Source organism: Rhinatrema bivittatum, chromosome 4 (assembly GCF_901001135.1).
Source record: "Rhinatrema bivittatum chromosome 4, aRhiBiv1.1, whole genome shotgun sequence".
NCBI lineage: Eukaryota > Metazoa > Chordata > Amphibia > Gymnophiona > Rhinatrematidae > Rhinatrema > Rhinatrema bivittatum.
The window spans coordinates 481,018,444-481,031,637 of record NC_042618.1 but is presented as its reverse complement, the minus strand read 5'-3'; the positions used below and the strand labels follow the sequence as shown (position 1 = coordinate 481,031,637).

General features: G+C 42.0%; 1 protein-coding gene across 6 annotated transcripts in view; it reads right to left on the bottom strand.

The window, feature by feature from the left end:
* LOC115089239 (pleckstrin homology domain-containing family A member 5-like) overlaps window positions 1-13,194 on the bottom strand; it is a 249,729-nt gene that overhangs the window by 99,851 nt on the left and 136,684 nt on the right. For all 6 annotated transcript variants that reach the window (XM_029597341.1, XM_029597344.1, XM_029597346.1 and 3 more), the window contains 3 exons: window positions 5,379-5,459; window positions 5,146-5,295; window positions 3,337-3,438 (listed from right to left, as the gene is read on the bottom strand). In XM_029597341.1, the coding sequence (XP_029453201.1) occupies window positions 3,337-3,438; window positions 5,146-5,295; window positions 5,379-5,459 (333 nt within the window). The remainder of the gene's footprint in view (window positions 1-3,336; window positions 3,439-5,145; window positions 5,296-5,378; window positions 5,460-13,194) is intronic.

The following is a 13,194-nucleotide window of genomic DNA, read 5'->3' as shown; positions in this document are numbered from 1 at the left end:
AAACAACTCAAGCATGCCATTATCAATCCCATTCTCAAAAAACCTAATCTAGATCCTAATGAACTAGCCAATTATCGCCCAGTATCTAACCTCCCTCTCCTCTCCAAAATACTGGAAAGGATAATTAACAAACAACTTACTGAATACATTGAGGAACACAACATACTCTCCACATCCCAATATGGCTTTCGCAAACACCATAGTACAGAAACGTTACTCATCACCCTCTCAGAAGCCATACTTAAAGCCATGGACAACGGACAATCCCACATACTTGCACTATTAGATATCTCTGCGGCGTTTGACACCGTCAACCACCTCACACTCATCAAACGTCTCATGGAAATTGGCATTGCTGGCACAGCCTTACTATGGTTCCAATCATACCTCTGTGACAGAAGCTACAGTGTAAAAATTGGTTGTAACAAATCCAACCCTGTCAAGCTATCTCAAGGAGTACCTCAGGGTTCATCCCTCTCTTCTACACTCTTTAATATATACCTCCTCCCCCTCTGCCATCTCCTCTCTAAACTAGGTATCCAGCACTTCATATATGCCGATGACGTGCAGGTACTAATCCCTATCACTGATTCCATTGAAAATGCAATGATGATCTGGAAATCTGCACTATCTGAGATAAATAAGTTACTCTCCGATAACTTCCTAGCACTCAACACCAACAAAACAGAGATACTTATTCTTTCCCCCCCTAACAACCCCGCAGGCAGTCTCTCCCCTACACTACCCAACTACCCTCCCCCCCCACTCCCTACCACTGCACTACACAGTTACCCTACCACCCCACAAGCCCGCAACCTTGGTATTATGATAGACAACCAATTCAACCTCAAAAAATTCATTTCAGGGACCATAAAAAGCGGATTCTTCAAACTCCACACCTTGAAGAGAATCAAACCTCTCCTTCACACCTCTGACTTCCGCACAGTTCTGCAAGCTATGATCCTATCCAAACTTGATTACTGTAACGCCATCCTCCTAGGATTACCAAAAAGCACTCTACAACCCCTACAGCTATTACAAAATGCTGCCGCACGTATCCTTACAAACACTCACCGTCATGACCACATCACACCCGTCCTTCAATCATTACACTGGCTCCCCGTAGCCTCAAGGATTATATATAAAGTACTCACGCTCATACACAAAGCCATTCATAACCAAGACATGCAATGGTTCCCAGAACATCTCCTGCGCCATACTCCAACAAGACCCACAAGAACACATCACCAGGCCAAACTCCAAATACCCTCTCCTAAACTCATGAAGCATTCCACCTTTAGAGATCGATCCTTCATCATCACAGGAATCGCCCACTGGAACAAAATGCCTTCCCAACTACGCCAGGAACCCTGCCACAAAAACTTTAAACACAACCTTAAAACATGGCTTTTCAAACTAGCATTCCCTGACTAACGAACTATCTCTCACCAAAGATACTTCTTGACCGCCTGACCGATCCCCGACCTCTCCCCTCCTTCCCTACCCCCCACCCCTGTAGGTATACTCCTCCTCCTCCCCTCCCTCCATTACTTTCCCCCCATATACCGTCACTGCCTTATTTAACTCATTTGTTAAAATTAACATGTACATTTGTATATTATTCCTGTATATAATTTATGTTTTGTCCCCTGTTAACCCTCTCCCTGTTAATGTTAATATTGTAAAGCTGGTTGCTAAGTTATGTTATATTGTGAACCGAGGTGATGTTTTGTTTTAAAACGTGCCTCGGTATATAAGAAACCTCAAATAAATAAATAAAAATAAATCATTCTGTAACTCCTCTTTCTTGGCCTACCCTACTCCTCCTTAAAGCCCCTCCAAATGCTACAGAACACTGTAGCCAGAACCCTCTCCAACGCTCATAAATACGACCATATTTCCCCTATACTGAAGGACCTACACTGGCTCCCTATTCCCTCCCGCATCCTCTTTAAATCCCTGACCATTATCCATAAAGCCTTATATTCCCATCACTCCAACTGGCTGGTAGATCTCCTCCAATTTGCCTGCTCGAATCGACCGACAAGGACCACTAACAAAGGGTCCCTCCATGTGCCATCCCTAAAGAAAGCACACCTCACAGCTACAAGGGATCGGGCGCTCTCCATTGCTGGACTTATGCACTGGAACTCACTCCCAACCCACCTCAGACTTGAATCTTGCATCACCAAATTCAGAGCCCAGCTCAAAACCTGGCTATTCAAACAAGCCTTTCCCCAACACCCTTGATGAATATTGAATTGTGATGGATCATGACCTGAATTTGACTATGACCTTGTTCTTATGACATTATAGTTCACTTGTTGTTTGTTCCTATGCTTCTCTGCTCTCCTATTGGTTTTTTGTACCCCCTACCCTTCCCCTGTTACTTGTAATTTCCGTTGCTTTTGTTCCATGTAAATCGAGGTGATGTTTCGACTAACATCGGTATAGAAGACTCTTTAAATAAATAAATAAATAAACAAATCATTCTCACATCCATACACAACTGAGATGATGCCAAGCTCCACTCCTGGCTCCAAGGGACAAGCTCCAAAGAGGGTACCACCCACCTAGTCTCTGGTGCAGACGAGAGCCCATCCCAGCTTAGACGTTTCAATATGTGATGGAGATCCTAAACTCAGCAAATTTAAACGCAACCCAGGTTCTGCAATTCTTAGCAAAGAATATAAATGATATGCTTGTTTGTGGCTTCAGAATGAGCAGTGTATACAAGAAGTGTATACAAGAAGTCCTCAGATTTAAGACACAATTAGTTCCAGAAAACTCTATCTTAAATTGAAACATTTTAAGTCAAAATAAACTGTCCCATAAGCCGATATGTACCAAAAATTTGAAACAAAATACCACTAACTTTGCAGCTGGAGCCATGTTACCTTGAGTTAAGGAAAAACGATAGGGCATGGCTTTTCAGCCAGGCACTCCCTTAAGACCCCATCTTTGGCCCCACTTCCTGAACTGCATTATACACGATAGGGACACAACTGCTTCTTGAAAGTATCCACAAATGGGTTTCCTGTGCTATGTTAATTGCAAATTGTGATTGAGTTGTTCATTTGAAATTCACTGTAATTCGCCTTGAGACCAGCTTTGGGAAAAGGCAGAATATCAAATGTTCAGAAACGAACAACGTCGTAGTCACACTGGGGGATCGGTTCTGGCACCAGGGCCCAAAAAGAAGAGAATTGAAACTAGTACTTTTTTTTTGGCTGAAGAGGAAAATACTGTCAGCTCTTCCTACTGCTGAAACCTCGCACGGCGTCGAGGTCATCCAGATGTGAGATGTTTGGGTTTCACTCTGATCCTGTACTGTACCTGAAGCTCCCCAAGCCGCTCCAGCTGCTCCTGCATGTGGTTTCTCGCCGCCGTGACGTCATATTCCAGCCGATCATACTCCCTCCATGCTCGTTCCACTTCCTAGGTTTTTCCAAGAAAGGTTTCCAGAATTAAATTACAAGGCCAAAGCAAGAATCTCTACAGTCGGCCAACTTGGAGGCTCAGAAGAGTGTTTGCCAAATGCTTTCTTAAAATTTAGAGGCCAGTTTTCCACTAACTGCAAGAGATGTGGGTCCAAATAATCTGTGCTAATTTTCCAAAAGGAAATAGTTGGCTCGTTTATTTTGGGAAAACCAGCATAAAATATGCACACTAAAAGTTCACAGATACTTTGCACCTCCTATTTTATGCAGATTACCAAGGAGGGAAATCTAGTGCCCCCAGTTTTCAACATGTAGTGTTTTCTACCCCCAACCTAAGACCCTAGTAACAGCTCTGATCTCCATACACTTACATTTCTACTCAGACTTCAGCTGCATGCAGTATCCTACACAAATGCACTTTTTTTTTAATCATAAAGCAGATCCAATATGAAAGGTAAGTCAATTTCATAGTCATGAATTCCAAACTCAAAGATACAAGGACAAAGTACCTGTCCATGTTCAAAGTGTGTTAGTAAAATACAGAACAAAAGTATACTGGTATTTTTTATATAACACCCTACTACCGACAAAATTTGTTGGACCTTTCATTCTCGAGTCAGAATTTATAAGCAGACTCGTTTATGATAAAGGGTCACTTTACTTTTTATTTTAGTAACATTTCTATTTAACGCATCTTTTTATGTTTTTCAATTTTTCAACATCAACATATACATCCGCATATACATCAACATTTTCCAAACACGAAAATGCTGATGTATATGCGGATAAATATAAAGCACCTCCCAATTAATATGTTCAAGCAGAAAAGCTGAGGCAACTCACTCAATCACAAATATTTAGTATATTTTATAATACTTATCAGCGAAAGAGAGTCCCGAAAGTCCTGACATGGCCATGTTTCGGACCGAAGTCTGCTTCAGGGGAACTGCTCCGGCCATGTCGGGACTTTCGGGACTCTCTTTCGCTGATAAGTATTATAAAATATACTAAATATTTGTGATCGAGTGAGTTGCCTCAGCTTTTCTGCTTGAACATATTAATTGAGAGGTGCTTTATATTTATCCGCATATACATCAGCATTTTCGTGTTTGGAGTTTTTATGAAAAATTGAAAAACATTAAAAGATGCGTTAAATAGAAATGTTACTAAAATAAAAAGTAAAGTGACCCTTTATCATAAACGAGTCTGCTTATAAATTCCCCGGACCGCCCCCTGACCCCAGGACATGCCCCCGGACACACCCCCTCCCACCCTTTTTATGAAGTCCCGGGACTCACATGCGTCCTGGGGCTTTGCGCGCGCGCGCCGGCAGCCTATGCAAAATAGGCCGCCAGCGCGCGCAGGGCTTTTAAAATCCGGCCCAAAGTGTGTTAGTGCCAGAAAGGCGTCTTGGCCTCCTGTTTTAGGACTTTCTCCTGCTCCATGCACTTTGTGCAAAGCACTGTTTGGTTGGGTTCAGGTGAAATAATGAACGCTCGGATCGTCAAGATTCATTTACCAACTGCCTCAACAAAACCTGTGCTCCTGGCCAAGACTCCCTTCAGGACTTCCCTGTTCAGCACACATTATGCAACTGGCTTTGCTCTAATGAGAAAAGATCCTGTAGAAAGCCCAATTAAGTGATCACAGAAAGAAAAATCCTGAATGAGAATTTAAAAACACAAGCCAAGAGCAAATAACTTACGGCCGTAGCTCGTGACACCTCCCGACATGTGCTGAGTAGCCCGTTCTGTAAATCGTCTCTTTGGAGGACCACATTTTGTATGGCATCTGGATCATCTCCCTTCATTTCTATCTCTTGGCTGGCAGATAGCAAAGCCTGCTCAAGCGTGTACTGGGAGAATAAAAAAGGGACTAATGTTAGAATAATAAGCACAGAAAACAGCAGTTTCATGTAAGAAATGTTCCTTTTCCTACCTTCTCTTTGTGGAGCTGCTGAAGTTTCTCTTCCAAGGCCTGGAGCACTTTGTCCTGTTCACATAACCTGCTGAGCTTTGCCTGTATCAGAAAGGGAAGATGCAGGTGATAAGTATTTGGTATTACAAAGGAACCAAATTCAAACAAGGGCTCTCATGTAATTACACTCATGTTGTACCAAATATACTGGAACCCATATACTAAACTGGATAGAAACGGACTTTCAAGGTATTTATGGGGACCATTAACAGATGGCACTGTTCATCAGGAACACAGCGTAGGCAGCTAAAGAGCGGATCTTCAGCAGAGCCCCTGCTGCAAGTGGCATCTTAACGCAAAAAATGCAAAGCCAGAAGAAAAGCAGTTTTCTGTGACATGGATGTCTAGAAGAAACCTCTCTTACACAACAGGAAGAGAGGTCATAGTACGTGGACTTTTCTCAGATGGCTCTCATTCTAAAATGGACAAAAGCCTTCAAGCTTCATCTATGATCATTTATTTCATCTGTCAAAACCATCCACTTAATCACCATCTTCCCACACCAAAAAAAAAAACCCAGTTAAAAACTGAACACTTACAGTGCGACAAATTCCCTTCCCTCCAGCCAGTCCAGCCGGGGTGGTTGTGTGTGTGGCATGGAGGGGGAAAGGGGTTGGTAAGGGGACTGAGTGTGTGGTGGTCACAGGCCTACACAGGAAAATATTAAAGAAACTGTGTGCTTTATGAAGGGGGCTCCGTGGGGTTAAACTGGAAAGAGGGACTGGAACACAATACACAGAGCTCTTTCCCATGCCCAAGAAATGGAGAGAGATTTTATTAAAGACGTTCACAAAACTGCTCTGAAACTCTAGGTATTATCATTTATTTCATACTCTTCCAGCAGCAGAGCTCAAAGTATACGATAGCAGACTAACACTGCAACACAATGCTATGAACATACGACGACTAGCTAATGCTACTGTTCAAGGTTCGATTTACAATATCAGGAAGTGGGCTGGCAGGTTTTCCCTAGGAGGGCCATTTTACATTATACATTTGCAGACAGATTCAGATTCAAATAACTTTATTCACAAGACAATTATACATGTTAGCAAAGTAATTTAGATATAAAAAGAGAGAGACTAATGACAAAATGAAACATGAAAGGCAAAATGATGCATGTGCATAATGTAAATATATACAGATCTAAATATTAAAAAGAAAATATGCTAAAATTATACAAAAGATACAAATAAGGCTCATAAAAAAAATCAATAAAAATACATTTTAATAATAAAACAGCTAAAAACATACAAATAAAAACCCAACACAGAATAAATTCAATGACCTTTCCTCTTCGTTTTTACAACATATAACACACATGGAACATATACAAAATTATGTGAACTACAATTCAAATTATCCAAAAAATATTTTTAGCAATGACTGGATGAATGAAAAAACTGGTCTACATCATTTGAGGGCAAAGAGAGCATGTCTAGCACTTAAACTGATTCAACAGGATGTTTGATGTATCTTTATCTGCTTCTAGGGCTGACATAATTAATCTGTCCCTAAGGTTACATTCTCTCTGAAATGAAACTATGAAGTCCATTTTTTCAAAACACTTAATGCCCCGAATATGCAAATGTTTTTTATGATTTTTTAACTGTTGCCCTGAACAGAAGGCATGGGGATGACCTGCACAGAGCGGCAGTTACTGCCCTTAACAGAAACATGGGGGTAACCTGCACGGAGTGGCAGTTACTACCCTTAACAGAAGCATGGGGACAACCTGCACGGAGCGGCAGTCACTGCCCTTAACAGAAACATGGGGTAACCTGCACAGAGCGGCAGTTACTACCCTTAACAGAAACATGGGGGTAACCTGCACCGAGCGGCAGTTACTACCCTTAACAGAAACATGGGGATAACCTGCATGGAGCAGCAGTTACTTCCCTTAACAGAAACATGGGGGTAACCTGCACCGAGCGGCAGTTACTACCCTTAACAGAAACATGGGGGTAACCTGCATGGAGCGGCAGTTACTGCCCTTAACAGAAACATGGGGGTAACTTGCACAGAGCGGCAGTTACTTCCCTTAACAGAAACTTGGGGGTAACCTGCACCGAGCGGCAGTTACTACTCTTAACAGAAACATGGGGGTAACCTGCATGGAGCGGCAGTTACTGCCCTTAACAGAAACATGGGGGTAACCTGCACGGAGCGGCAGTTACTACCCTTAACAGAAGCATGGGGACAACCTGCACGGAGCGGCAGTCACTACCCTTAACAGAAACATGGGGATAACCTGCATGGAGTGGCAGTTACTACCCTTAACAGAAACATGGGGGTAACCTGCACGGAGCGGCAGTTACTGCCCTTAACAGAGACATGGGGGTAACCTGCACGGAGCGGCAGTTACTACCCTTAACAGAAACATGGGGGTAACATGCACGGAGCGGCAGTTACTAACCTTAACAGAAACATGGGGGTAACCTGCATGGAGTGGCAGTTACTACCCTTAACAGAAACATGGGGGTAACCTGCACGGAGCGGCAGTTACTGCCCTTAACAGAGACATGGGGGTAACCTGCACGGAGCGGCAGTTACTACCATAAGTAAATTGCCGGGCAAATTGGATGGTCCATTTGGTCTTTACCTGCCATCATTACTACGTTACTGTGTAAAAGTGTAATAAGCACTTCTCACACCCTTGACAACAAAAAAATCATGAAAAAACATTACCATTCATCCAGTCACTGCTAAAAAATATTTTTTGGATAATTATGCTAATTGAAATTAAAATAATGTTGTATATGTTGTTCATTGTCCATGTGACCTGTTATATGTTGGAAAAACGAAGAAGAGTCATTGAATTTATTCTGTGTGTTTTGGTTTATGTTCTGTATGTTTTTACCTGTTATTAAAATGTATTTTTATTTTGTGCCTTACTGTTATTTATAATTTATATTTAGATTTGCATATATTTTGTGTTTTGCATTAGGTTGAACATGTAATGCGCTTAGGATGTTTTTATTATTATAAACTTACTATAAATATTTTAAGTAAAATAAATATTTAAACTTCATGCATGTGTACCACTTTGCCAAAGTAATATACAGAATAATTAAAATAAAAGCACAGGAAAAGAAGTGAAAACTTACAAAATGGTAATAAAGCCAGCAAAGGTAGAAGTTAGAGAAAGTACGGCATGAAGGACTTCTCAGATTTTGGTGCTGGTTGTATTGTTCCTGATCAGATCACATTTCTGTTCTGGGGGTGGGATACCTCATATTTTGCTGCTATAGAGTTTTTTTTCTTGCTCATTCTCCTGTGGGAAGTGTCAGCTCTGGGAAATGAGTGTCTCTGATCTCTGCATTTTGCACAGCTCAGGAGGAAATGCATTTCTTGTTCTCCAGTGTTGCACTGCATACAGAGTTTCCAGTTTAATGTGTGTCTATATCTTTCTATTTATAACCTGTGATCACTTCTCCTGTATTCGGCGAGAGCTTGCCTGTTTTCTGTATATTTATTTATTTATTTAAAGTCTCTTCTATACCGATGTCCGTTCGCACATCGCATCGGTTCACAATAAACATATATATATTTATTTATTTATTTAAAAACTTTTATATACCGGTATTAGTATGCATACATCATACCGGTTTACAATGTAACTTTAAAGGTAGAAATTACAATGAACAGGGAGGGCGAACAAGGAGGAGTATACAAAGAGCAGGAGGTGGAGGAATTAAAGCAATAAATAAAAACTGCAATGGACTATTTACAGGAATATACAAGGCGTAGGCAAGATACTTGCAGAAGTCGGTGTACTTAATCAGGGTAGGCTTGTCGGAAGAGCCATGGAGATGCATATGGCTGAGGTGAAGTTTTCAGCTAATGTGCATTTTCTGTGTAGGGATCTGTAGCAGTCCAGCTTGTTCTTTTCTCCAGTTTGCTCCTTCCAATAGGAGATATATTAGTATTCTAGGGCATATTGCAATATTTGCCTTGCCGTCTCTTCATATGCTGGGTTATAGAAGCCTGAGTTCCAGGTGTTAGTGCTGGAATGATACGGCAGCTTTGCAACAGACGTTGAGTGTTTTTTTTCCAAGGTTCTGTGTTACTTCACAGAGAGTTTGGTAGTTGAGGGAGTTTGTGTCACTGTTATTGAGATTATGGCAGAATTTGAATAATCTTTTTTGCAAGGTGAGTAGTAAGGGGAAGTGTCCTAATTCTGCTCTGCACTCATTACCAGGGACACAGAATGTCGATTTGCAGAACTGGAGGTGTAGCATTTCTTTTGGGGGTTCTGTATAATTTGGGGTTAATGATAGCCCCAGACGTCACCCCATATAAGAGGACTGGTTGAATTATGCTATTAAATAATTTTAATAGTTTTATTGGGGGCTTGTATTTCTCCAGAGGTTTCTTTGTTGCACATAGGGCTCTAAGAGCTTTTTCTTGCAGTGTCTTTACAATTTAAAACTCCCAGATGCGCTTAATCTCAAGCCATGGTATGTATAGTCTAGAGCAGTGATTCTTAACCGGTGTGTCGCGGCTCCCGGTGTCCCACTGCCCCGGTTGTGCTTCCCCATTCCCTGCCCCCACGGGCCAATGGCAAGCTTCCTCCATTCTTCCTGCCCGTGGGCAGGCCAATCTGAAGCCTCCTCCCTTCTACCTGCCAGTGGGAGAAGAAAAAAGGGAGGAAGCTTCTGATTGGCTGGTGAGGCAGGAAAAGGGACAAAGCATAGGTCGGAGGTGGGGGGTTGGGAGGAGTGGCAGTGTGGAAGAGAGGCCACCACAGGAGCTCATCTCTGTGGCGGTGAAGAGGAAACCCGACCCCGAGGAAGCAAGGCCGCCACGGGAGCCCATCCCCGTGGCGGTGAAAAAGAAGTCCCACTGGAGTAAAGCTGCGGCGGAACTGGAGCCCATCCCTGCAGTGAAGGAAGAAGAGGTTTAGCGGTGAGGCCCAGTGCATGCATGTGAGCATGGGATTCTGGGTGTGGGTGTGAATGGGAGCCTGGGTGAGGGCCGGGGTGTGTGGGGGGGTGAGTGAGTGCGAGAGCATGTGTCTGATTGAGAGAGAGACTGGTCAGGGAGGTGATGTGTTTCTGGGTGAGAGAGAGAGACTGGTCAGGAAGATGACTGATGTGTGCGTGAGAGACAAAGACTGGTCATAGAGTCTAATTTGGGGTATTTGTGTGTGAGTGAGTGAGTGACTGGTTGTGGGCCCTAAGAAGAGGATCATGAGGACAGAGCTTCAGCAGCCCTTGCTGATTCTGGTGAGTGCTTTTGGCCTGCAAGACAAAGGAGTAGGAGAGTTGCTGGAGATGGTAAGTAAAACTGGCTTTTTAAGTTTATTTTTCTTGATTAACTGCCATTTTAATTATTGGGTATTATGTAATCTGTTTTGAAATATGTAATTGATATTTGGACAATTTTAAAATAATTATGAGGTTTTAAATTGTTGGATGTTCTGTTCAGCAGCTGTTTTGTAACATTTTTAGTATAGCTTTACAATTATTTCTGTGTGGGGCTCTGTAGCACCTTGGCTTATTCTGTTTGCCCAATAGGAAATGTATTAGTGTTTAGGGCCTGGTTTAATAGTTGTATTTCTTAGGTAGGGTTGTTACTGTTTGAGTGTGTTCCATAATACAGGTGTATCTTTGTGCGGATTAGTTTGTGTGTTTTATTGCAGATCCTGGGACTATGTTAGGTGCTATATTTCACTTTCCATTTCTCCAGGTTCGCACTGCATGCAGAGTGGCTTTTTTGGTTTTCCATTCCAGTTTCTGTCTCCATATTTATAATTTGTGGTCTTTCTGTCCTTGGTGAAGGTCGGCTTTGTGTGTGACTGAGGTGAGGTATTTTACTAGCATGTAAGCATTTGTATCAATCTTATTTGTTGTGTTTTCTCAATAGGACATGCATTAGTGGGAAATTACTGTACTTAGTAGTAAAGGGAGTTTGTTTTGCTTTTACTAAGATGTCACCAGAACATCTTTTTTGTATGGTGAGTTGCATGGGTAATGACCTAGTTCTGTTCTGACCCACTTTCGGGGGGGCGGGGGGGGGGGTTCCCTTGGATGCAGAGTGTATGTTTACATATAGCCCCGTGACAGTCACATGTTCAGGGTGTCACGCATGTGAGAACCATCTGTCAGGTGTGTCCTGGCCGAAAAAAGGTTGAGAACCACTGGTCTAGGGTATGCTCAACTTCTTGTTTATCTCGGAGATTTTTTGGCCTTTTCTGGAAAATCATAATTTTTGTTTTCTGTAGATTTACTTGTATGGCCTATGATTTGCAGTAGGTCTCTAGCAGGCTTAGATTTTCTTGTAGACCTTTCTGTGGTGGGGGAACAGAATGACAAAATCATCTGCATAAGAACACATTTGACATCCGGAGTCATTTTATTTTAGCTCTGGGGCTGGGGAGCTCTCAAGTACTATGCCATCTCCTGGCAGGTCTAGGCATAGATTTTAAAATCTACGCCGATGACATCCATTTCTTTGTTCGTTATAGTACCTCCTGGTCACACACTCTCTCCATTGTAAAACTTTGCATTAACTCTGTTAATATTTGGCTAGCTCACAACCGTCTGAAACTCAACACCTCAAAAATAGATACTGCATTTGTCCACAATCTCACAATCCTCATGTCGACCTCCAACTCATTATACAGTTCTCATTACTACAAAAGCCCAAAACCTTGGAGTCACTCTTGACTCTGCCTTATCCATGACTCACAACATTTCTGCATTGGTAGAAACGTCATTCTTTAAGATTCATTTATTAAAGTACATCAAACCACTATTATACCCTCATGGCTTCTGTTCTGTATTACAAGCCCTTACTCTTACATAGCTTGATTACTGTAATGCCCTATAACTCGGTCTCCCATCTACTGCTATTCATCCCCTACAACTGATACAAAATGCAGCTGCACGTATTTTGGTTGACGCAAAACACCTCGATCAAATAACCCCAGTTCTTTACTCTCTATGCTGGCTTCCCATTTCCTACCGCATTCAATATAAAATCCTTACCATTAGTCACAACCTCCTCTATAAGAATTCCTCGATTTGGTTATGCTCAAGCTTACGTAAATCAGTCAACCTGCCATCGTCGTTCACTAAACAAAAGTATCCTTGAAATACCCTCCGTAAAACTAGCCAGATTAGACAGTGTGCCTTCTTGGTCGCAGGTCCCATACTATGGAACTCCCTCCCTGAGTCTCTAAGGCTTCAATCCAGCTCCAAAGAATTTAAGAAAAAAATAAAGACCTATTAGTGCAGTTTAGCCTTCAATCCATTAGTCCCTGTTCGAGCTTTTTTCTATCCCCCGCTTTGATGTAAGTTCATGTATTTTCTACTTTTATTCGCATGATTTATCTTTGTTTTATGCTGCATTAATTTGCAATGTTTATTTTATTATGAATGCTTTACTGGAACCCACTTCAATATTCTTTTATGAAGCGGTATACACATTTTTAAATACTGGTAAAATAATAAATGTAGATGAAAGTGAGACTCAGACTACAACCCTGTATCAACAGGATCTTCCCATCCATTAATGCCTCAAATAAGTTGCCAGATGTCATGGATGGGCAGAGGATGAATGGTCTTGAAGGGTACCTGGTAAACGGGCCGATACCTGCCATTGGATGTGCGTTTTCCCTTACCCCTTATTCAGTAAGGGGTGGAAAACGCGCGTCCAATCCGCCGAATCTAATAGGGCCATCAACATGCAAATGCATGTTGATGGCCCTATTAGGTATTTGCACGTGATTCAGTAAGTAAAATGTGCAGCCAAGCCGCACATTTTACTTTCA